This window comes from Sardina pilchardus, chromosome 11 (genome assembly GCF_963854185.1).
Source record: "Sardina pilchardus chromosome 11, fSarPil1.1, whole genome shotgun sequence".
Taxonomy (NCBI): Eukaryota; Metazoa; Chordata; class Actinopteri; order Clupeiformes; family Clupeidae; genus Sardina; species Sardina pilchardus.
The window spans coordinates 33,794,217-33,820,787 of record NC_085004.1 but is presented as its reverse complement, the minus strand read 5'-3'; the positions used below and the strand labels follow the sequence as shown (position 1 = coordinate 33,820,787).

General features: G+C 39.8%; 1 protein-coding gene across 3 annotated transcripts in view; it reads right to left on the bottom strand.

Annotated features, from left to right (window-relative positions):
* neo1a (neogenin 1a) overlaps positions 1–26,571 on the bottom strand; it is a 75,658-nt gene that overhangs the window by 45,631 nt on the left and 3,456 nt on the right. For all 3 annotated transcript variants that reach the window (XM_062549838.1, XM_062549839.1, XM_062549840.1), the window contains exon 2: positions 1,663–1,980. In XM_062549838.1, the coding sequence (XP_062405822.1) occupies positions 1,663–1,980 (318 nt within the window). The remainder of the gene's footprint in view (positions 1–1,662; positions 1,981–26,571) is intronic.

Here is a 26,571-nt window from a genome sequence, read left to right as displayed (position 1 = left end):
TTGAATTCAAAAATCATTTTGCAAATCAAAATGTCACAGTTTGGTTCAATATTCTAAATGGCTCCCCCTAGAGTTGGAGAGTATTTGTAATTTACCTTGCTGTTAATACAAAAAACATAAAAAGATCAGGGCTCCAGCACATCTGTGGATTAAGGCACACGGTCAACCTAATGTAAATAAGATTGACAAAGATGCTTATTGTTCCAATGTAAGACAGCATTGTGCATAATATGCTTGTCCCCCATCTCTATGGCACTTCACTTTGCCCTGTCCCACCTTGACGATAACAACACCTATGTGAAAATGCTGTTCATTGACTTCGGTTCAGCATTCAACACAATCATCCCCTCCAAACTGGTTACCAAACTCAGTGAACTGAGCATTAATACCTACCTCTGTAACAGGATTCTGGACCTCCCAACCAACAAACCTCTGTCTGTTGGGATAGATAGTCACTCCTCCTCAACCATCACCCTGAACACTGGCGTACCACAGTGATGTGTGCTGAGCCCTCTCCTTTACTGTACGTTCACATCGCCACTGACTTGAGCTTCCAAAGATACAGGAAGTCCTTCATGTTCAAAGGAAGCCGGTATCTCTCAGCTGCAAGCAGCGGCAAATCCATCGGTGTTGCATTTTGGACATCTTGAGCAACTTCAGCGTCAAGCAGAGAGTTTAAATTGGCTCAACTTTATGGTAATGAGCTATGACGCGGTTCAGCGGCAAACAATCAGCAACGAACATGATCGAACACAGAATGCTGCCACGTCAGAGTGGCCAAAACGTCTAAAGCTTCCCACGGTGTCCTTGGCAGGGCGTTCAGAGCTTCTTGGAAGCTCAAGTCGGCGGCGGTGTGTACGTACAGTTACTCCCTCTTCACCTGCAACTGCACACCTGTACATGGGTCTAACACCATTGTCAAGTTCTCAACTAAGACCTAATTGTGGACTTCAGGAAGTCTAAAGCGGGCACACACACCAATTCTCATCAACGGGACAGAGGTGGAGCGTTTCTATGTGTCCACATCTCTGAGGATCGCTCTTGGACTCTCAACACCTCTACCCTGATCAAGAAGGCTCACCAGCATCTCTTGCTCCTGAGGAGACTAAAGAAGATCCACCTGTTTTTTTCATATCCTGGTGAACATCTACCGCTGCACTATCGAGAGCATCCTCACCAACTGTATCACAGTTCTGTGTGGCAAGAGCTCTGCCTCCGACCGGAGAGCGCTGCAAAGAGTGGTGAAAACTGCCCAACACATCACCGATTCCTCACTCCCTCTATCGAGGCTATCCAGAGCAAGCGAAGATGGATCTTTGATGATGCTTGCGTACGGGGCACTGTTCACATATTTTTACCATTTGAAGCTTCCTAGTTAATCTTTTTAAAAATTAGCTTAGAAAACAGCTACAGATGGTTGCCTCCCATTTTTTTTAATATAATAAAAAGGGATATTTTTTATTCCTCTTTTTAGTCAACTTCAGCATGGGGGTCTAAAGCTTATGCACACCACTGTATCAGTATCACAACAATAACAGAGTGTTGGCTACCACTGCAAATATAATGGAATTTGGTGACAATTAATACTATACATAAAATAATTTAAAAAATAAATTAAATAATGAATGTCGCATACAAATGAGTAATAACATGTTTTCTTACCTGCCACGCTGAGCCGTGCTGTCTTGCTACTTATAGTGCCCATGTTCTGGATGGATGCCACACATTGGTAAACACCCTCATCAGGTTTATTGTGTTTTGAATGCACCACTGACGAGATGAACAGTGAGCCATCATCCAGGAGTTGCCGTCGCTCATCTGCCTGCAGACTCAAGAAGCTACCATCTTTCTTCCACTCTACTCGAGCAGCTACTGGGCTGTCCACTGAGCAGTTTAGTATGGCCGGTCCACCTCGTACCACAAGTATGTCCACTGGTTCCACAGAGAAGCCAAATGGAATGAATTGAGGCACTGTTGACTCTGAAAAACAGAAAAGTCCACTCAAACAGCATGACTAAAAAGTCTAAAAATTATGTACGAATTACAAAAGCAGTAAAACATCAAATAATATCAATATAGGCTTCACTGGGTTCTAAGATCACAAAAATGTCCTGGACAGAACTTGAAATGAAGGGTTCCTGGGCCATTCCGTATTAAATCAGATAAGGTTGATGCTGCATTGTCTTAGATTTTATTCAAACCTTGCTGTTAATGAGTTCAAAACCCAAGACCTGTAAAACACAATCCCTGGCAAAAACTATGGAAAGTAGTTTTATTATTTAGAAAAGAAAGGCAAGACAATTCATTGATGTGCCTCAAAAGTATTTTTCTGTAACAGATGAAATATGGCTCCAAAAATGTATTTTTAGATATGTAGAGGGATAACAATATTGGATCACTCAATCCTAAGGAAATTATTATGGAATCACAAAGATGAAACATCATAATTAGTACTTGCACCTCTTCTAGCTTTTATTACCGCTTGAACCCTCTGAGGCATAGACTTCACTAATGACTGGTTTTAAACAGCTTGTCAACAGTTTGTAAAACAGCAGTTGACAGATCAGCTTTACAGGATGATGCCTTTTCTTCAGTGTGCAGAATATATTCTCAATGGGATTGAGGTCCAGACTGTTTACTGGCCATGTCATTAACTTGATAGGTCTTTCTTTAAGAAACTTTTTTTTTTGTCTCTATCGCAGGATACATTGTCATCCTGGAAAATTACTTCCTCATCATCAAAATTCCTTTTGATTGATGGAATGACCGAAGAGTCCAAGATTGTAATATAATGTACACTTGTGCATTTGCACTATGACTGCCATCCTTTGGCATCCTTTTGATTGGGTGATAGGCTGCACTTTGTTTATTTCCAATTTATTTTTCGTAGCCTGGGTTGCCTAGGAGACTAAGTTGTTTTATAGTGTACTGATGGGATGGGCCGGCAGCTAGCAGTCTTGAGGATATGATTGCGAATGTGAAATCAGTGACTGCACTATGGTAAAAATTAAGCATTAATCTACAAAGAGGCAAAAGGTAGCAGGATAAACATGATATTTTTGATTGATTACATAAAATAAAAAGAGCTGTCACGATATAGAAAAAAATGCATTACGCCAGACTCCCTTGGGAAGGTTGACCTCAGAGATTGAAGACTAGAGTAATCCAAAATGACCGAGATCATCTTTGTAACGTCTATACAAAGTGTAGCCAATAGATATTGAACAGTTAAAGTGTTCCCACAGCACCTTTAAGGGTGCATTTCTTAGAGAACAACAATATTTTGTATTGTTTGTGCCTCCTTCATAATGATTCTCCAATAAAAACGTATTTGACAAAGAAACAAAATAAAAATCACCAACAGAGCCACTCTAAAAGTGGTGTCTTGTGTCCTGATTTAGTCAGGATTGGCCCATTGAGACTGAGCGTCTCTTCTGCCAGGGAGTCCTGGTCAAAATGGCAGCCAAACAAATAGTTCCAGACACATACACATTAACACATTTCCATAAAACACAGTAGCAGCTAAGAGTTTTGTGAAATACCTCTAAAAGCAATGACATTCCTCAGTGCACACAGTATTAATTTCTCTCTTAAAAGTCTCCAATGAAGGCAAAGAATCCATACTCCATGTATTCTGCAACTCATTCCACAGATGTCTTGTATGTGATTACTATCAATGACTGCGTTTACATGGACATTAATATTCCGATATTAACCTGGTTAAGACCATATTCAGAATAAGATACTCCCATGTAAACATCATTTTCCGATTGCCTTAACCGGAATAAGGTCATTTTCGGAATAAGCATAACCGGAATGAAATAGGTGGAGTATTCCGATCATATTCTGGTTATTTAGGTGCATTCTAGACATGTAAACACCTTATTCGGAATAATGACGTTCTATTGGAATATTCACGGTATTTCGCGACAATTAAACACAGCATTGTGGCAAATAACAACAAACTGTTTGACGGCCCATGGTATTTTTCTATCGCGACAGTAAAAGAAACGAAAAAGAACTTCTGGCGGCAAACTTTTCAAAATTATTTATAAGCGGAACCTCAGAAAAGATGTTGAGAATGAAGAAGAAGGTAGGCTACACTTTGAAGCGAGGAAGAAACACGTTAGACAGCATAGTAGCGACATACAGTAGGCTATGTGGCAGCATAGCTAGTGATAAAGTTACTATGGAAACACTCAGGGAAAGAACAAAACTTTCATTAATCAGAGTATGCTGCGTGTCATGTAAACGGGAATATGAACGGAGTATTCTTTTAATAACTCATGTAAACACCTTATTCTGAATATTGTCAATATTCAGAATAAGGTCCATATTCGGAATATTAATGTCCATGTAAACACAGTCAATGTTCTCTTGCTTTTGCATGTTTATATTTTATCATATTCTAACTTCTCAAGTCCATAGGCTTCTTACATCACATTTTCATAGGGAATAGTTAGATCAATAAAGTATGTAATGACCAGATACTGAGACCAGAACATTGTGGTCACAACAATACTGGAACTTCCAATTGCCTTCCAAAATTCACCAGTAGTCCCAATCACACACTTTGCTCCACCTTCCTGTATTGTTAGTGTTTGTCTAATGGCCACTTTTCTGTGCCTTCACACAAAAGAAATTCTACAGTCCCTGTTACTATGCGGCAAAGAGTTAACTTGAACTCTCTTGTTCTCAAGCAAACCCAGTTGTCTCCAGGTGTAGCGACCCTGGTTCAAAACAGTTTTACAACCTGAAAAAAGTATACTTTAAAGAGCCATGACCCATTCATAGCTTACAGGTTCCATCTATACCAACCCATTAACTGAGGTTCTGTGAGTTGTAAGATCATCATCAAGTGGGTCCTACTAGGGCTGCACGATTATCACAACAGGCGACAAGCCGATAACGTTAACATTCAGGTTTACCGCAGCTGTGGCATGGTAGGCCTACTTCAACGTTAGACCAAAGATCCTTCATTACTGACAGTTGAGCACTGACGTAACAATTAATATTTGCCGCCAAAGCGTCTCAACGTTAACTCTATGGGAGTTTTAAACTCTTTTATCATAAATATCTCAAAAAGTATGAAGTTCATTTTTTACTTATATTCATTTCATCCTCATCGACTATGGCACTTCTGCTTGGTGGGTGTGCCTAATCCCTCCTTCATGTGCACTGGGCATGCTCACCAATCAGGGGTGGCACAAATCACAGAATGGAATATTCAACCGAGTCAATTCATTGACATTCAAAAATCATATTACGAATCGCAAGATTCACAACATTTGTCAGATCATGCAGCCCTGGCTCCAACATTGAAATTAATGCAGCGATGTGGCCCAATGTTGTCTCCAGCTGATCATCCTCTTCTCAACATCATGCTTTCATGCCAGCTCATTCACTGCTCTTGTTTTGCCTGAGACACTGCTGTTGATGGTCTATACTGCTCTTTTTCACAAACAAAGCCAGTTACCATCTGTCTCTTCTCCTGTGCTGTAGCCTTACCCCATGCTTTCCTTTGGCACCCAGACCAAACCCTGCTCTTCCACTCTGCACCTGCCCAACAATATCCCTATGGTGCAGTGTGCCTTGAGCATGCTTAACAGCTTACTGTGGATACCACTTCTTCCGCTTTCATTGATGGGGCACTGTTCTTGATGACTGGATCCTTAGATGGTGACAGTCATCTCTCGACTGGTCTTAGTACATTTGAACCCTATCATCAAGCTCGTCATTGGTAACACAAAATTCCCTTTATGCTACCACAGAACAACATAGCTGTCCTAGCATTAACAAATATCTCAAAGTTACAAACAGCATTTTCAGAAAGTCTTTCAACTTGGCTGACAGCCAACAGGTACATGGTCATGTCATCAAATAGGCCTGGATGGGAGCAAAGATGGCCCAAGTTCTTATGGGACCCTAAGCAGACACTGGGGCGTCCAGACCACCTTAGCAGCAACAATAATATGAAATAAGCATTGTTGAGATTAATATCTCGTTCACTTGATATAAACACAGATATTTGTGCATTTACTTAGACTACATGGGTTTCCTAACAGGTCGGGATGATGAAAACAACTGTTTTGTTTGTCCCACCAGACACGTACAGAAATATAGACCTTGTAAACAAGCATGCAATATGGAAGTGACAAAATTATTTACTGAATAAGCATGAAGCTGAACCTTTAAATGAAAAACCTTCACAAACACTTTCGCAAAAAAAAATCAACCACTAATGAAGTTTACTTTTGACAATCACAAATCGTTCATCACCTGTCTGTGATAAAAGGACACAACAGGAAAATATTTGGCTGATTTGGAGGTTAACATGCTCTATGTTTTGTCATAATGATGCCTATGTATCTTTGCACTTAGACAAAACGGGAAATGTTTCATTCTTCCCCCGTTTCAACTCAGGTCAGCATTGACCAGCATTGTAGTTTAAGATATTATTACCAAAAATTCAAACAATTTAAGATTTTTATGGGACAAACACATGATATGATGTTCTAGGTGAGTTGGTTTGGAATGAGAACAGCCTTCAAATGGAAGTAAATCCTAAATGGTTTGTTGGACTGGAAATGGAACCATTTCAGCAAATCACTGAGGGAGGAAAAAAATCTACAAATAGTTGTTCCATTTTCCTTTAACAAAACACTGACACAGGATGTCAGATGGTAGGGAATCAAATGCTGTTAGAAAAGATAGCCTGCAAATGTTAGGTGTAACAGGATGGGAGGACTGGGTTTTCCAAGTTCAAAAATAGTGAAGTTCGCACCACTTTAAATTATTTGTGACTTCCGTTTTCCATTCGGCATCCAAATGTTTCCAGCCAAATGCAACAGGCAGGCCTATCTTAAAGGCCTAGCGGGGGGGCTGGCTCATATTTATGCAACACAGTTTCATTTCTGACCTAATTTGCAGCCACACTGGTAGCCAATGTCTAACAGTATAAATAGATGATTGTTAATTTCACACAAAGAAAGCAAAGATTGTCTTGATGTCTTAAAAATAAAGACACCACTGCACATTTTTCTCATCCTGCGTTTTCTCAACCTCATCATGTCATCCTACGGTTGCTGAGTGACATTCTAAGGAGTTGACAGTCAGATTTCCAGTGGTCTCTTCATTTCTAATATATGACTGTCAACTAGAAATCAAATGTCATATTGTATGTCACTGTAGAGCACTGAACTTTCACTAACAAGTTTTATTACCAAGGCCACACGTCTGTAGAGAGATTTTGGCAAATGACAATGTATTCATTTCAGAAATTGTATCAAGCAGATGGCAGTAGGTCCATTATTGCAAACAGGGTATGGGATGCTGCTGCAGGTCAGCAGCAGAACCACATGCTCAATCATTGCCATGCTTTCTGAGGCAAAGGGAAGGGGGCATGTTTTGCTTGCAGTGATGCCAAGCTCTTGGCAAATAAATACATTCTGCCCATCTGCCAACAGTCAAACCCGAAAAGGCAGGAGATGCTAGATACAACACACAAACGTCCCCTTTCCCACTTAAAGACCCACATATTTCCTTACACAGGCGAGAGTTTGTATTTAAACTTGTACTTTATAGAGGAGCAACCAGCCTGGTCATGAAACTAGAATAATAAAAGCAGGCAATGGACAGAATCACATGCAGCTTTGTCTACCACTGAAATAGATGAAAGTCTTTTGTCACCAGCGCACCTCCATACCCTTTCCATACAGACTTATGCATCTCCTCTACATCAAACCTTTACCTTAACTGTCCTAAGTAAAGAGGACATTTTAATGGCTATAATATTTTCTAGATATGGACACAAACAAACACCTAAGTCTTAAATATTTAATTCCAGTTGGGACACACTTAAACTAAAATGTCTTGATTGTTGATCGGCTGCATCTAGGGCTATGCAATCATAATACAATTATGATTTTTACCTCGATTTCCACTCCCAACCATCACAAAAGAAAAACATTATTATGAACCATTGCTGCAGTGACAGCTAAAGCAGAGAGCCAAGGAAAGTTGCTAACAAAAAGAAAGGTGACTGAGGCAGAAAACAAGAGACGTAGGCCTAGGCTACAAACATGTTCAAGCACATTCACACAGAGTTAAGTTTCCATTCTGATGCAGCCAAGTAGGTACTACCTTCCCAGGTTTCAGGTTAAAACATCATTAGGAGACTCAACATTCACAGCTGACCTAATAAATGAATTTGTTTACATTTTATACCTTATAAATACAAATGGTCAGTCTGCAAATCTGTTCTTGAAAAAAATACTTTGTGCCACTAAGGCATTGAGTCTTTCACAAAAAAAAAACATGTGAAAAATTAGTGGGATTCTGAAAACAAGGACCGAGAGACCAGTAGGTTAACCAAATACAATATGCACATCAATTGCATTGCTTCATAAGTCCATATCATAATTGTGAAGTTCTTCAATACACAAAAAAGTCTATGTTGTGTTCGGTCATCTATGGTAACTTCTGAAGAAAGATAATGGAGCTCATAATACCTTGAAGTTGAAAGTGGAAAGTCTACTCCAACATGTTCAATGAGGAGACATTTGACACCGCAGCAAGAGACACATCAAAGTATGCGGCTACACACAGGTCTGTTACTAATTTACTTGAAACTAGATGCGGCCTTACTCCCTTAAATAGCTTGGTACAGAAATAAATTTACAAGCTGACTAGAGTTTGGCGGAACCCATGTCTGTGATGAGGGCTACACAGAGCAGCATGGGTTAAATGAGGAAAGTTAAAGTTTATCAATACACCACTGTTTGGTCTGTTGGACAGCTTCCCATGTAGGATGGTTTAGACTCCGCTACATTCTGCATTTAACACAAATACTACTGAATGAAACTAAGCTGCAATTCTGTATCCTCTGTTTTTGAGTGTTTTTGAGTATTTTGCCACCCCAAGAGGCCCTTTTCAATCCTTAATGAAGTTCTGTAAGGAACAAGGAAGGTTTTAGACTACAATGTAGGGATAAAGTGTGGGTAAAAGCAAGCAGAGATTACCATTATTAGAGGGGCTATTTGCACTGATGCCATCTCACCCCTCCTCCATTCTGGGCCCTTTAAGCCCCACTGTTGTTCCACTGGGATGCCCAGGAATGCCACACACTCACTCATTCTGCCCCTCTCTAGTTCCCCATAACAGTCTTTGTTTTCATTTGATGTTCCCATTTCAGCTTAGCTCAGTGCAAAAAGTAGCCTACACAAGCTCTAGATGCACTGTAGGATTCACAGAGGTAAATGAAAAATATAGATTTAATAAATGGTAGTACAATATCAGATTGTAAGAATGCAACATGCACAAAGTATGCATGCATGTCTCTGTTACATTACAGATAAATGACTGTCAGATCTTTTGCCACACATAATGCTCCATGACTGGCTTCATTTTAACAATTTTAACAAGCCTAGTAATGCAATCAGATTTAAGTTAAGATATCTGATACCATCTGACCCTACGTCTGCTTCCTCTTTAGGTACTGAAGTTCATGAGTATTATCTAGCTTGCTTAAGAACATATGGATTGAGTGTTGCTACTGGATTATTTCATGTAATTAGCACTACTGTCCCAGAGATTAACATTACAGATTAGATCATATGTTTGGGTTTGTCTCTCAGTCTGGATTAGCACTTGCTATCATCTCCTTGTGTGTCAGCTCTCTCATTAGGTAAGAGTGATTAATAATTAGTGTACAATTGGCAGCACCTGGACAATTGGAAAACAATCTTAGCCAAGTTAACGCCAGATCAATCCATCCCATGCATGGAAAGTTCTTGACCTGGCTTGTTTATGTATTATTAACATTACTAGTGTGTGCATGGACCTGGTTGGGTGTTGCATCTTGTGAATCAGCACATTACCATAAACAAGGATTTATACATGTGTTAAAATTGCTATTATCGGGCTAACAAGATCCAGTGTCGTAGTGAACATGTAAGGAGCAGGATATAAAAAGATGCCGAGAAAACACAGCTAATGCATCACCGGAAATAAGTTAGCCATCTTTCCGTGCATAGAGTGGATTCTGGTATTGGTCTGGACCCAATCAGTTCATTTTAGATGTCCAAAGTTCATTTTCGACTTCCTAAAGTCTTTAAATAGTCCAGAACTCAACTAACCTGTAATGAGGTCAATTTTAACTGAGAACTGATTAATGTTAGATATCTGAATAATACTGGAGTAATTAGCCCTTTTCACGTGATGTCAGACGAAGCGTTGCTGGGTATCCTCCGGCATGTCCAGCCGCCAAATACTACAGAAGAAGAAGAAGAAGAAGTATTCATGGGTTTCATCAGGTCCCTTTCCACAGGTGTATTAATCAAGCACCATGCAGTCTGCATTGATAATCAAGGTGCTTGATTGTATACACCTGTGGAAAGGGACCTGATGAAACCCATGAATACTTCTTCTTCTTCTTCTGTAGTATTTGGCGGCTGAACATGCCGGAGGATACCCAGCAACGCTTCGTCTGACATCACGTGAAAAGGGCTAATTATGCCAAGCAATTTAGTCTTATGATGCAAGCATGCATGTTGAAATGACCAGTTTGCTTTTTGCCAGTTATGCACAATACAAAATATTACTAACATGGTTAGAGATACACTGTGCTTACCCTAATAACTGCAAGGAAAATATCTGTTTGTACCACTTAGGGCTTTGACTCCGAACTTCGTTATTCGAATATAATTCGAATTTTTGAAAAATATATGATATTCGAACGAATTTTAGGCAGCTCTTAATATTCGAACCTGTTATGAGCATTATTTTTTGGTACATGTGTTTGCATGCAAACTTTGTTTTCAGATTCAGCGGCTTTCTCACATCTGTCGTGAATCAAGAGCTCATTAGCAAGGCTATTAGGCTTACTCATCTGGGCTCCTGTAGGTGATGTTAGCGAGTGGTTTGACTAGCCTATTCAGTTTCCCCACGTGTGTGTAAGTTTCAAGGTAAGCTAGTAACTTCCTCATTGGGACAGGCCCTTTTAAGTCTTGGAGTTGGAAGACATTGGTATTGAGATGGTCAATCAACTTGAATGCAAGAGTTTTAATCTGTGCAGCATGCTAATCATGCTAACCGGATAATTTAGCTTGTTGTCTTCTATGCGTCATTGCTTTCACGATTGTGAAGGTTTAGGATGCATGTCCAGGGACGGGTGTCCATTGAGCGCGCACGAGGGAGGACGAGAGAAAGCGGGCCATGGAGAATGAGTTTAGGCTACTTAGGCTATACTGTTTGGTAAAGTTGTATGCATAGTGCCTCCACCTGAACAGCGTTATGTCGGTGCAATCAAGCTTCCAGGGATCTTGTTTTCATGGAGACAGACGCGGTCTGCACGGAGTGGAGGGGCTGTGAACGTGTGTGTGTGTGTGTATGTTTCTGAGAGAGAGAGAGAGAGACACAGACGCATGAGTGACAGAGAGACGGAGGGAGAGCAGGAAAAGGAAATTCAGCTTAATGAATGCTGTGTTTTTCCAATAGCATAAAAATAATGGTAAAAATATTATTAACAAATATTCGAATACATTCGAAGTTTGATATTAATAACCAAACGAACTTCGAATATGATTTTTGGCCAAAAGTCAAAGCCCTAGTACCACTTACAGTTTGTAATGTCTATTGCCAGTTTACAGAAACCAAAAGTGTATTACAGTAATTTCCCGCATATAAGCCGCATTGTGTATAAGCCGCAGGATAGTGTTTTATGCAAGTTAAAAGAAACAAAACCATATTAACACCATATTAACTGCCCCCCTGTATTAACCTCATAGCTGAAGAAATTTTGCAAAATCAATGTATAAGCCGCGGCTAATAGTCAGGAAATTACGGTATTTATTAATAGACTGGAAGGAAGCCTCTGGTCACTTTCAGACAGGAAGAGACTAGCAGCAATAGGCCATGAAATGTTAATGAAATTCAGTGACTTGAAGCCTATTACAGGTGAAATATCCATTGGCAATCGTTGGTAAACTTGTATGTGCCTACATCCACAGCATTCCGCTTCCATTTTAAAACACCTTTTCACTTTGAATATGTTCTCTATCCACACAGTGGGTTTGCAATTTCAGAATCGCACGTCTGCACAGGACATCTGAAGCGTGGATCACACGTTCATTGAATCATTTGCATATATAACCATGACCATGAACGTAATTCAAAATGCAGATTTCAACTGCACTACAGATATACAGCTAAAGACAGAAGCTTGTATTTCATTCTCCATGTTACATTCACAGCTGGCAGGATAGTATGTAACTCAAAGTGAGTCGTAAAAGCTTGAGAAGCATCAAACTGACAAGGTCCAGGTCCAAGGAGCAGATGTTTGCGGATTTGCTGTCCACATGTAAACACAAAGCAACCATTTTCAAATGAATAGAATGGATACTAGTGCAATAACAATGCATCACTTTGTACAATGCATCGACTAAGTAACAAACAGCCTGGGGTCATAATTATGTCCGACCTTCCCTGAAAATCTCATCGAAATCCTTATCGAGTTATGTTGCTAACAGACAGACAGACAAACAAACAGACAGACAAACAAACAAACGCCGGTCCCCGATGAAAACATATACCTCCTTGGCGGAGGTAAACAATGGAAAAACATTTGAATATGGGATAAAGTTATACACCTGTGAAACAATTTCACTTAAAAATATAGCTGCAAGCAGCAGTGTGGGTGCCTTAGCAGTGCACTAACAGGAATGGTGTTGCCATGGCGAACAAGTACTCACAGCAAGGTGATGGCAATTGGATAAAGAATGGCTGAGCCTGAGATATAAGCTCATCTACTTTATTACAGCGCCCCTAGAGGCCAAATGTCAGCAATCACCGTTCACGTTTTCACAATCAAGTACCGATTCCCTGTACCAAGTTTGGCTTTAGTACATCAAAGCGTTACTGAGATACAGTCAAATTCCTGTTGCGTCATAACAATCAAGTACCAAGTCTGTGTACCAAGTTGGACTTCATACATCAAAGTGTTGCTAAGATACAAGCTTATTTCCTGTATTGCAGCGCCCCCTTTAGGGGTTGAAGAATTCGGGATGGTCCAAGGATTCAGACACTACCTCAATTGTGAAAGTCACAATCACATGTCTACACATGTCCAACACTGAACTGGTGGAGGTGCTAGAACGCTCAATGTATGCATAGAAATTGCCGTACGTGATTGGGACAGTGTCCTGACTAATGGTGTCGAGCTTTGTGATGTTCACTCAAAGCGTCAACGAGATGTTAGTCCCCTTCCTGTTTGGCGGCTTTGTCATGATATTTGATTGGCCGTCTCGGACAAACAAAGATGAAATTGAAAAATCGTAACATGGAATCGTTTGTGCGGCTCAGTCTAAAGATCATCTCCGCCAAGTTCTGTGAAAATCGAATGAAATTTGTTACTGCTGAAACTTTTCATAGAGTTTGGAGTAAATCCACTATGGCGTGGGTCCAATATGGCAGAAAGTGACGTAATGGGGTCACTGAACTCGGGTCGGTGCAGTTTTTTTTTTAAAGAATCTTAAGAATGTATTTACATAGCCTAATATTTTAAGTCAAGATGTATAATAACACAATTAAACAGATCATTTAATTTAAATAGGTGCACTGTCCAATGTCAGCAGTGTGGCAGCATTTCATTTAATTTTCATCACAAAAACGAAACAAACCATGATGTCTATGTTCGTATTTTACAGCCGTTAACCTACACAGCATGATGTAGTCGCTACACCATTGACTGTTAGCAATGCAATTAATGGTGCAATAGAATAGTGCATCTGGTAACAGCTGCACTTTGCTCTCTTAGTGTATGAGTCTCGCAAATCTGTCTATGGTACAAGCTGTATATTTTTATGTCAACTGGGCGTCACAGTGTAAGGGAGCCTTCACGATTTATAAACCTTGACGTTTCACACCACGGTAAATAGTAAAATCGGTTGACACGGACATCCCTAGTTAGCAGTTGTTACCAGATATAGCAATGCCAGTTTGTTTAATTCCATATTGTTTCCATAAGCCTTAGTGGCATGCACTATCTAGAGGGAAAGTCAACAACAAATGAACTTGAACTTAGCCAAAAAAGACAAGTCAAGAATACATTTTAATGCATTAAACTGTATAATAAACTGTATCATTTTTGTTAATCAATTGTTTTTGGATGTGTATTCATTTTTGGAATTATGTTGAGGATTCAGAAACTGTTTACTACACATTTCCTGGGTCACCATTTAGCTTATATTGTTATACATCTTGCAATTTATATAACCAAGTTAGCAGTTGAGAGTGTGATACCGAACACTAAAAAAAATTATGCCGCATAATATGAAATTATACTTAGACGTTTTCCTATTGTTACACAAGATATGTTGTGATAATGCACAGCCCACCCTTGCTCCAGTTTTCTTGGGTCCCGAAAGCCATGGCCCAGATGAAGAACAGGTCCATCCATAATCACAATTACATAGGCCAGACATAAGCCTGTCGAGGCAATTACTCCCATGTAAAGAAGAGAGAGAAAACTGCAAAGCCCTTTTCCCACTGCAGTCACATAAGTAGCAGCAGAACAAAAATACTTCTCAACTTCTCTTGGATCCCTGTGGTGTTCTGATGAGTAGGGGCTACAAGGATAATGCTGCTGAGACATGGCATATAGAAGGCCACATTTAGATGATTAGGCGGGGATGGGAGACCAGTGCTGTTGTGGGTCTCAACAGTTTCCATGGTAACTGTCTAATGTTATTGGACTACAGTAATACAGAGAAGCCCCCAAAATGTAGCCAACATCACAATAATTTTAAACATTATCAAGCCTTGCTTTTTCTTTGCGTCACATCACCTCCATACAAGTGGAAGAAGGATGCAAAAACTGTGTCGTTATAGCCTCAAAAAATTGTGATGCATAAAATAATAATACAAAAATGTACTAGAATTGACTATGTGCCATGGAAGCATCTCCTGTTATATTCTGTTCCTTTCATATTCAAGCATACACTGGATATCTTGTATATGCCCACCAGAACAATTCTTTATGCAACTTTGCGTGTGCCGCATAAATTCTTCAACATCGTGGAATGCATGCACCAGGTGCAACACCCAAGCGCGACCGCCCCACCGGAGATAGAAAGCTGACTGAGAGCCTTCCGTGGTATCTAGATAACTTGGATAACGAACCATATAGTAGGTAGCATCACAGTATTGGGTATTACAAATGCTAAAGTTAAAGAGTACATGCAGGAGTAGTTCTATCTAACCCACCTGAAATCCCATTAAGAAAAAAAACCAATCCAACCAATCATCAACATTTTTACCCTGATGAGTGGCCAAGCATACCTCCTACTGTATGTATTACAGAATCCAAATAGTTAAATCACCTGTATGGCTAGGCGAAAAACTGAGTGGAGAACAGTGACATTTAACCAGTTTTCTCCAATAAAGGTAGCCTATATTTATTAGCAAATTAACTCCTCGAATGATTTATTGTAGCCCAATACTTGTCCCTTACAAAAAGCCTGTAGTAGTGTATAATTCTACTGTGAGGGTCTGTAACATCATACCATTACCGTATTCAATTAGCGGCCCATAGGATTTTACCTGCGGCCTGCCTGTAAACTGCCTTCAAATCTGACTTTCATGACTATGCTATAACAAATAAAATAAAACAACAGCAGTGATTGGCTACTTTTGCAGTCAATGTCGCGCAGATAGGGTGCGTTCATAAATTCAGACCAGCACTCTGAAAAAAGAATAAGGCACGGGGGTAAAAAGTTTCAGTGTGCTCGGAGTGGAAATAAGATCAATTTGCTCGGCGTGCACAAACAAATCCTTTTGCGCCAATTATACCACCTAGCGAGATGCAAGTATCTGTCCGGAAAACAGCTGAAACTCGTAATTCAGATTCGAGCACTTGTATTAATTGACTTGTAGTCGTGCAAGAAAATGCTCAATGATCACAGCAATATATAGAATTTTATTAATGAGAAAATATTTCACAGATGCACAACTTCTGATGCATTAGTTCATATTTGGGTTTACAAATGCACAAATGTTGTGCATGTTCTCAGATTATGAAACACGGATGTGCGAATGTGTTTTGCCCCAACCGTTACAGTGCATTTGGGGTGAAAGTGTTGAAGGCACTTGAAAGTTGTGATGCACAGGATAGGATTAGTGAACCCGTAGCGCCTATTTTGTGTTAACAAGGTATAAAAAAAAATATGTACAACTTCAAATTTATAGTTACACATTTGTGACGCATGAGAAATCTGCAGTTAAATGCTCTCGCGACTTTTGCGCCAAATATACGTTCATACTCACCCAGCAGCACAGAGCCAGGACCAGAGAGAGAGGATTAGCAGAGTGTTGACAGCACTGATCACGGGTTAAGGTACAAGATGTTAGCTATTCAATAGGCTAAACATAGTCTTACACCAAAGCTTTAGGCAAATGTAATTTCGATCAGCTACAGACAACAAGTGGCAGACAGAGCATGATGTCACTTAAAGGCCTAGGCCAGGCTATCAGAGATCACATCAGAGAAGTCACATCATTGCAAATTTCAAACGATGCATCATTCCTAGTGGTGGGGGAAAAAATCGATTCTGTTCAGTATCGCAATATTTTGTGCATGCAATTATATCAATACTAGTAGCTCAAAGTATCGCAATATTTAATAATAGAATTTAATTATCTATTTTACTTTTATTTGAGTCCCCAAGGGGAATTTCAAGATATTACACTCACAAGGTGGCGCTTGTTGTGGCGGTTTATTGTGCATTCAACGGCAATTTCAAATAAAAATGGCTTCACAATCACAACCTGTTATAGACGACCCTCCATCACATTGAAAGTGTGGGTGTACTTCGGTTTTCAACAAAAAGCCAATAGTAAGGACCTTGATATGCACCACGCCATGACAGAGTGAGTTGAACAGTGTTATTTTCCTTATTTTTTGTAATGCCTTTGAATAATATGAGACATGAATAGCAATATATCGCAGAATCGAATCGCAATACTTGTTGTATCGCAATATGTTTAGAATCGCAATAATATCGAATTTTGGCCCAAATATCGCAATAGTATCGAATTGTCATTCTTTTGCCAATTCCCACCCCTCATTCCTCAAAATGGTTAGTACTCAGTATCAGGAAGTTATTCTATCGGGCTTGGGATTGTGACGTGAAAACTAGTTTGTTATGGATTCCTATGGATTTACTCCCACCTGTTAGTATGTTCCTTCCTGTTACTTAGTTTTTGCCTTCTTGGTCGTATGTTGCAGTGTAGTGGGGTGTAACAGCGCAATCCACGATCGTAAGAGGAAAAGAATTGCTAATACTATACATTTTCTGCTTCTTGTCCTCTGCATCCGAATGAATGGGTTATTACGTTCGGTGGGCTACCAACATGGTGGCAATATTCCTAGAATGCAACGCGTGTGCCCGAGCCCTATAAGCTTAACAGTAAACATATAGCCTTAACTCTAAACATCTGTTAGGCTTACATCATTCTGATCTATTGAAATGCCACATGCAGCCATGCCCAAATTTTGCTTACTCCACATTAATTATAGGCTAATACATTATAATATTCATATTACACCCCGGTTTTATCCCCCCCATTATCCTATTTTTAAAGCAGGCATACTGCGGGCATGTAATTGGGCTACGGGTTTTCTACAGGAATGGCATGTTTGAACGGGCATTGCACTAGTTTAGAAGAAATTCCAGGGTCTTTTTTTAGACCCAGTTCATCTCTGTATGTAGGCTATAACAACTTCAAAATAGATTGTGTATCACAGGGATGCCCAAATTCTTCCCGGTCAAGGGCCAAACATGAATCAGGGTGTAAGTTGTGGACCATTAGATCGAAATGTATTGCACATTTGTGATATATTAACATTCTATAAAAGATAGACCAGGGCCTATTTTTTAAGAAATAAAAATCACTACTCTGTACAGTGCTCGTCACTTGCTCAAACACATGATCGCTGTCAGTACACTGTACAAGAATTGACAAAACCCAATACTATTTCAACCTCTATGATAATTATTTCACAAAGTCAAGAAAGGACCTGCCCACCTTGATAGGGTTTTTTGCAGGAGCAGCTTTTTAAAGGTTCAATGTTGCGCTTTTTCCTACCTCTTATAATATTGAATCTCTATGATAATAACTTTATCATTGTTCCAATACAACGCCACAACAAAAAGGGTCAAATTGCTGGCAATGGATATAGTGTGTCCTTAGGTGCATGTTGTATTTACATGAGGCAAAATTAAAAAGACTTGCAATAATATCAAACATGTCTTGTATGTTGTACTCAAGACTGTGAAAAAGACGGACTTGGACTTAAAAGTCAAACCGCTACGATTGCCACCTTGGTAGATGAGTGTTCCCCCCTGCAGTAGGCTACAACTCCCGTGAATTCATTCTGACTTTGGACATTTAGTTGCTGGCTGTTAAATCACTTGACAATCAATCATAGGGTGTACACACAGCCACCGACTTGAGCTTCCAAGAAGCTCTGGACGTCCTGCAAAGGACGCCGTGGGAATCTTTGGACGCTTTGGCCGCTCTGACATGACAGCATTGCATGTGGGTCAATCCATGCCAAACGTACAAATGTCCCCACTCGAACGTCACAGATTTGGCTGAAAAAAATCAAGGTTGTTCACACACTTCTTAATAGGTGTAGTCCCAAGTATGAGCTCTCTACTCCCAATAGTTTTGTCACAAAACATGTTTTAGCAACTACTCCACCCCCTGCATTTTTAAGCAGTGCTTTCTGAAGAGCCATTTTCAAATAGCTAATACTATAAAAGTGTTTAAGCTAGCTCATTCAAACTTCCCATGCTTAAAATAGGCTACCATGTCTTGAGGAATTTGGATTTCCAAGGGTGTTGCTTGGGTATATCATAGTATTTGTGGTGCTTGAATTTGCTTGAAATTTTTACTCTATGCTTTGTGGCAGCATCTTTGAAGGCCTGTGGAAAGTTTCATGTTTAAGCTAGAACCTTGAGATTGAATACAGACCTTCCCATGTATACTCTGTATATTGTGTTAAAAAACTGTCCTTAAGTAGTGAACAGTGTGGAAGATATTGAAGCTTGAAAATTGATGAAAACGTTTTTGTGGCATTTTTGACATCCTATTGCAAAAAAATGACAGCATCTACCAACATGAAACATTTTTTGGGGAAAGATTAGATGTTTATTATTAACATATCAAAAAATTGTGATGGTGTTCTGCCTCATTTTCTCACAATGATTTTTTGAAAATGTAGTATTTTTGGACACGCCCAGCATTCAATGGCCTATGGAAGCATATTTAAATGCAAAACAAATCTATGACACAAAGATTACACTGCACAAAATACTTTATTTGAACCCCTGTGCAGGCCAGTTTAGTTCATCTACACCAAACTCTGTCGTCCATGTCTGTATGGATCTTGCTTGGTGCACTAGTACACAGTCATGTTGGAACAAAAAGTGTCCATCCCCGAGCTGAGCTTGGTCTCTTACAGTAGTTCCAGTGAAAGGAACTCTGAATGCTTCAGCATTAACCAAGATATTTTGGACAATTCCAACTTTGTTGAACAGTTTGGGGATGGCCACTTTCTGTTTCAACATTGTGATATTTGGGTATTATTATATTTGATGAGAAACCACGGAGACTGCTTTCAGCATGACCATCACTTTACTGTGTCATTACGAACTCATGTAATTCACTTGTTACACACTACATATTAGACTCAGGTACAGAACCAAAGAGGGCGCCACCAACAGGCAAGGAGTATTACAACTACAATACATCACAAACATGACTGTGTAGGGGTGTAAATATTAATCGATTTGCATCGATGCATCGATTTTACAGCCGACGATTCAATGCATCGATACGTCCGCAAGATAATCGATTAATGTATTTATTTTAGTATTTTTCCGTCTGTTTATTTTCAGCATATGCTCCTATGCGTAGCCTACCTGCTCCTAATCTGCGGGTAGCGCTATCCTCATTATTGTCTTCTACTTTATAGCCTAGTAGGGGTTTAAAATTGGCACCCTCTGCCAACTGCCAAATGCGAGTGAAAATCTGCATTGGGAGTAGAATTAAAAGGTCATTCGCAATTGGCGGGTTGTTGACATACATGCTTCACTGTAAACGTTCAGCACCGCATCAAAGCGTTTATAGGCTGCGAATTTTGTCATCATCGCATAAGTTGGTGGACTACGTTTTGCATTTAGTGACCCTCACTGTTAGGCCTACCATAGCTTCACTGATGCACACGTTTTTTCCCTGTGGAAAACAGCTGATGGATTCGTCAGATCAAGTGAGCACGCAAACAGTGACGTTGGTCATTCATTATTATACGCAATGACATTTGGCCAATGCATTAGAGACCTTTTAGTTATTCGTTTTACAAGTTAGGCTACGTGTTCTGAACATTTCTGTGTTCTGAGTAGCAGGTGTTATTTAATAACAGTTATTAGGACGAAGTGGAATTGGAGAAACGAGTGTCCAAACGAATCAATTTAAAGTTTTGGGGAAACGTTTATCCCGTTAGTTGAACATGCTTCAGATTATGATTTGTGTTCGTTTCCCATACTGTCTTGGTTGAGCATGTTCCTCAGATTCAAAAAGTCCTCCAGTTGTGGACTGATTTATTTTGAACAGTGACAACTATATCATAGCCTGTACCGCTACGACACGGCCAGGAAATCTTTCCAACTTCAGAACGTTTTCGCAAGTTCACGTCCTTAAAGTGACAGACACCTATTTAATCTCACATTGCCAATACAGTGAAGGCTGCCTATGACTTAAATTACCTAAAGTTAAACGTTTAGCTAATTAATCTTCTAATATTGATTACACACAAAATGCATATGCAATAGCAGATATATTGGGCCTACAATTTGTATTAGGTTATCTCACAGTCAGCAGGTAGCCTACTGTATGTCACAGCGTGTGGAGGAAGAAACTGCACTAAAAGGCTGGTAGAAAGATCATTTGGCCCTGTTTATACTGTAACATACACATCATGTGAATAGAATAGGCTACTGTTTCTGTATTCTCAATAAAAGGCAAATTATTTCTATTTTTCTAGATTTTTTAAACTTAATAGATATCATGTAAAAATCGGATCGAATCGAATCGAATCGTATCGGTTGGAATTCTAAATAATCGAAAAGAATCGAATCGCTGACCTAGGAAATCGATATCGAATCGAATCGGCATGAAGGCTCCGATTTACACCCCTATGTACCAGTGCACCAAGCAAGGTACATACAGACATAGATGACAGAGTTTGGTGTAGATGAACTTGACTGGCCTGCACAGTCCTGACCTCAACCCAAAAGAACCCCTTTGGGATGAATTAAAGCGGAGACTGAGAGCCAGTCTCCTCGTCCAACATCAGTGTGTGACTTCACAAATGCGCTTCTGAAAGAATGGTCAAAAATGCCCATAAACACACTCCTGAACCTTGTGGAAAGCCTTCCCAGAATTGTTGAAGCTGTTATAGTTGCAAAGGGTGCACCAATGTCATATTAAACCTTATGGATTAAGAATAGGATGTGACTGAAGTTCATGTGGGGGTCAAGGCAGGTGACCCAATACCTTTGGCAATATAGTGTATGTACTTCAGGAGAATGACCTCAAAGCAGCTACATCTTTTATGAAGGAGTTCAAATAAAGTATTTTGTGCAGTGTAAGCTTTGCATTTAAATACTCTTCCATAGGCCATTGAATGCTGGGCGTGTCCAAAAATACCACATTTTCAAAAAATCATTGTGAGAAAATGGGGCAGAACACCATCACAATTTTTTTCCTTACATTACCTCTTCTTTTTAAAAACACCAATTTGACTTGTCTTATGCGAATCTTTCTTTTTCATTTTCCACCCTTAACATGGACAAAATGCACCATTGAGATCAATATGTTTTGTCCCCACCCGGCAATTTCAGTGTTTCAGTGATTTTAGTGGCACCTAGTGGTTACTCTATGCAAAACAAATCTCTCAATAGATCTCTATGGTGCATTTTGCCCTTGTTCAGGGTGGGAAATGAAAAAGAAAGATTTGCATAAGACAAGTCAAATTGGTGTTTTTAAAAAGAAGAGGTAATGCAGATTAACGAAAAATATATTAAAAAAATCTTTGTATATTCCCACAAGGTGTTAGGGTGCTCTGAATATGAGATCCAAATTTATTTTTCAAACTTGTGAGGTCTGCTGTTCAGTCCCTGATGGATTTTCTTTTCTCTTCATTGCTTTTTCGGAGAGTGTTTCTACTTATCTCAATAAGAAAAAAACCCCAAGAGTCTATGTTGAGTAACAATGTGTCTTCTGAAGGCCTAAACAGAACACAGCCAAAAACTCCAATAAAATGTTGATCAACTTTGAGGGACTGCTATGACCATGCAGGATCATCCAGACTACTCGTAATGATTTTACTGCATACTATTCCTATTTATGCACCAGCCTGCAAAATTTGAGCCTCCTACGGATTCTAGTTCTTGAGCAATGAGCTTGTGAACTTTGACAAAAAAAAGAGGTAGAAGAAATTTGACACCCCCCTCCCCCTGTAAAACTGGCTGTTACTTGAAAAGTATTGATCTTAGCACAAAAACATTTTACAGAGTGTCTCCTGGGTAACATAGGCACACATGGTATTTTTTTCAGATTTTTTTGAGACGCAAGTGCGTGGGCTCTGGTTGATTTGGCGTGGAATGACCCACAACATAAAATCATTGTGTGGTGGTCAGTGTTGATATTGTGGTGGGCCGCCACAAATAAGTCAATGTATGGGAAACCCTGTAGGGGGACACTTGCGAGTCCCTGGGCCCGGGGTCAAGTTTTTTTCCCTGAGTAATGACTGACACTAGTCTGGTTTTCACCATACTAAACTCAACCTTTTAAGATTGAACATTAGTCTGGGGAAGATGCGCTTTGATTCTACTGCAAAAGAGGCGTGATCAATGTGCATCGTTCAAATGACTCCGTACGCAATTGCCACGACCGGGGATAGTTGGTAAATTAAACTTTTAGCCTACCAAAGCCGGTCGGTAGAATCGCAAACACGTCCTTCTGCTGTATGAACTGTTCCAGGGCAAGTTTTTGTTCTGTTTTCAAAGAAGCCATTAACATCTTCCAAAACAGAAGCGACAGCGGCTGCTGCTTTCGTTCCATTGCTGCTTAAGTTTCGTTATCGTCACGTCACCGGCCAATAGCATCCCAGGACTAGAGTATGGACGTTTCTGATTGGAGCCAAAGATTCTGGCAGTAAGCAGAGGATTTTGATCTGCTGGTGTCCAGCCTGAGCTGCCGAGCGAAATTCTAATTTCCCGGAAGTTCAGGCAGGGTTCACCCAGCCTAGACTGACACTGGATGTGTGTGCCAAATTTCAAGACTTTTCGCCCATGGGAACCATCTCAAAAAATGCAAAGCACAGCAGGATATGAACTATAATAATAATAATCCTATCGCACCATTTGGTGCTTGGGCCCTAATAACTATATAAGGTGATGAACTGAGTTGCAAAGGCTTTCTAATCACTGTAGGCTACTCGTCAAATGAAGACATTTATGTTTAGCCTACTTCAAGAAAATGCAGCGCATGGCCATCGTCACATAAAATCAGCACAACAAATCAGGGATGGGAACATGGACTTAAGTCATCTCTTTTCAGATGGTTGCGCAAGACACACTGAAGTGCTGCAGTGCAAAATGATTTTGGGGTCACCAGCAGATACAAACTGATCTGCTTCGGGGACGCGGATAAGGTGGTCTATGTGGACAGGAAGGCACATCGTAACAAAAGTGTGTTAGATACAAACAAATCTGACATTGTGTGGACCTTAGTTCACCATCAAAATCACTTTGAAATGTTATAGCCTTGCTATAAAACGTGCATGATGCCTTTAAGCACCAAATCGGATCCTCATTTTAATGTGATTTTGTAACATTATTTAAGAATTCTAGAACTAGGCATACTGCCGACTTGAGAAAGGCAAACAGGGTTTTGCCTTGTAGAGATGCTTTACTTAATAAAAACCCTCAGAAATAAGAAGCTGTAACTCTCCTGTCCTGATATGTCTAACTTCTAATCAATGTTTCGCAATTAAAGAAATTAAAGAAATTAAATTTAAAGAAAGTTGCATAGCTGGAAAAGTGCTTAACTGGGACGAGTTAAGTTCTGTAAGGGTACACAATGCGCAAGCTGGCTTCTTTGGTAGACCAAGGAAGGATTTAACTTGTACTAAACAATGCAAAGGATGACTAAGAATGTCATTAGCTTAGCTCTTCACGTTGAAATGGAACTGTATTTTTGCCTAGCTGATCTATTGATCTAAATCTGTTGATGCCAACAAAACCCAAGGGTTATCTATGCAAGCTACATTTCAATCTCCTTTTCTCCCTCATTAAAGAAAGGCTGTGGTGCAAAGTGGGAGAGTAAATGTAAGTAAACAGAATCCTCATTACTTTTAAATAACCCCATTAATTAATTGGTCCACATTAAATAATGATTCCCATGCCTTTGATGAAAGCTTGAGTTTTTGCTTTGAAACGCTATTTCAGCTTTTTATATTTCTTGGTTTATCCTCAGCTATTCACCATTTTAGCAGAAAGAAAGCAAATCCCTGCATCAAGGCCAGATTTTAGAACAATAGCCTTATAACTAGGCCTAATCACATAGTGCAGTAGGCAAGTAGCGCTCATAAATATGCCCCAAATTTCTACATCCATGAGCTGCAGGCCAGAGCGAGCCTTGAGACAACTGTGTCAAGCGCATACGCTTAATGTCCATCAGCTTTGTATCCACCAGCATCCTGACGTAAAAAAAATATTTAACACCCCACAATCAGACTAGCTTATGTTTTAGTGTGGTGAGACTTCCAAAATATTGTAAAAAACTGTCTCTATATCATCCAGTGGGCTGATCAGCACTTAATGGGTTAAGCGCTAGAACAGGCATGTAGCGTTTCCATCCCTGAGCTATGCTCACACTACAGCAGGCTTCCAGCTGTGCTTTGGGTATGAAGCTGAAGACTGAAGGGAAGTGCAAATCGTGAGGCTGGGAGGGAGACAGATGCAATGGCTCTGGATTATAGATTGCAGTAGCCTAATAGGCCTGATATAGACTGTGTTTGTGTCCCGCAGACGCAGGGCATGACGAGAAGCCAATCAATAATTGGATCAATCAAAATCAAATTACTGATACAAAATACCAGAGTTCAAATTGACATTTCTGTCAGTGCAGTTGATCCCAAATATGGTAGGAAAATTACTAAGGCTGTCAAACTATTCATTTTTTCTCTATTAATTACTGAATTTCTATAGCTAATCGTGATCAGTTGCATATTTCGTCACGATTAAAACATTCTATCATTCTGTATTTCACAACTTCGTAAGACTTTATTAACCATGTAGGCCTACAGCAATGATTACCAATGTATCTTAATTGGGAATCTAGCCTAAAGAATGCATAGAAAGTTAAGCTTACTTTATGAACTCAACTTTAACATAATTTAATTTCGACCTGAGACAACACAATGTCACCTTCAGAAACAAAACTGAAGAAATTGAAATAAATGCTACAGTGCATGCATAAAATGTAAACGTTATAAAAAAAACTGAAATAGCCTAGCCCATATCTACATTAACTATGTTCAGTTCAGTTGTAACAAAGTTTAGCTCGTATAACTTGAAGCCCTTCGGTGACATATTAATTCCATGTCAACTGAACCAACTGGGTGGGAGGTATAAAGCAAGCAAAACGAAAGTCAAACACACTATTCAGCCGGCCGGGAATTAAGAACGGAGTTGGTGTTTATTACCTCAGTGACAACAGGAGGAAGACCAGGCAGAAGCAAGAAGCAGAAGTAATAAACAAGGATCTTTGAATAAAGGGTGCATCAAAGGGTCAAAATAGAACGCAGCCACAGAGCGACGGTGTAAAATAATCTTTGGCGGCACGTGATTAATGCGATTGAAAAAAAAAAATGAACATGTTATGCTTGGTCCTTAATCACATCGCAACTGAATAATTCAATAAACACCACAATTGCATTTATATGGCAATTTTGAGGGAATGAATGAATGAGTCAATTTCACAAGGGGGTGACTAGGGGGCCAAAGTGAATGAGTTGAAAGAGCCAGGTTAGGATTTTAGCCAGGACACCAGGGAACCCCTCCTCTATGCGATAAGTGCCCACGCTTTCCAATATTCCACATTATCAAGGCACCCAATGTCATAACTTAGCAGCAATGCAGTAACCATTTGGTGCTTCAATCATGTATATAATGCTGGAGGGAGGACACACCTGTATCGACAACATACAACACGATTTGCCATCTGCAGACCAGTTACCGGAACAGAAGTCTCCAACGGAAGAACGAATTCAAATAGCAATAGTGTTGATTATAAGGAACATTACGAACTAGGTTACGCTTTAACAGAAGAGTCCATTCAGAGGTGTAAGGTCTTACAGAAACTCAAGTATCAAAGCAAAAACAGCACAAGATTAAAGTCCATGTTTGTCATTTCCCCTCACATTTCTCCTAAATTGGCTATTTA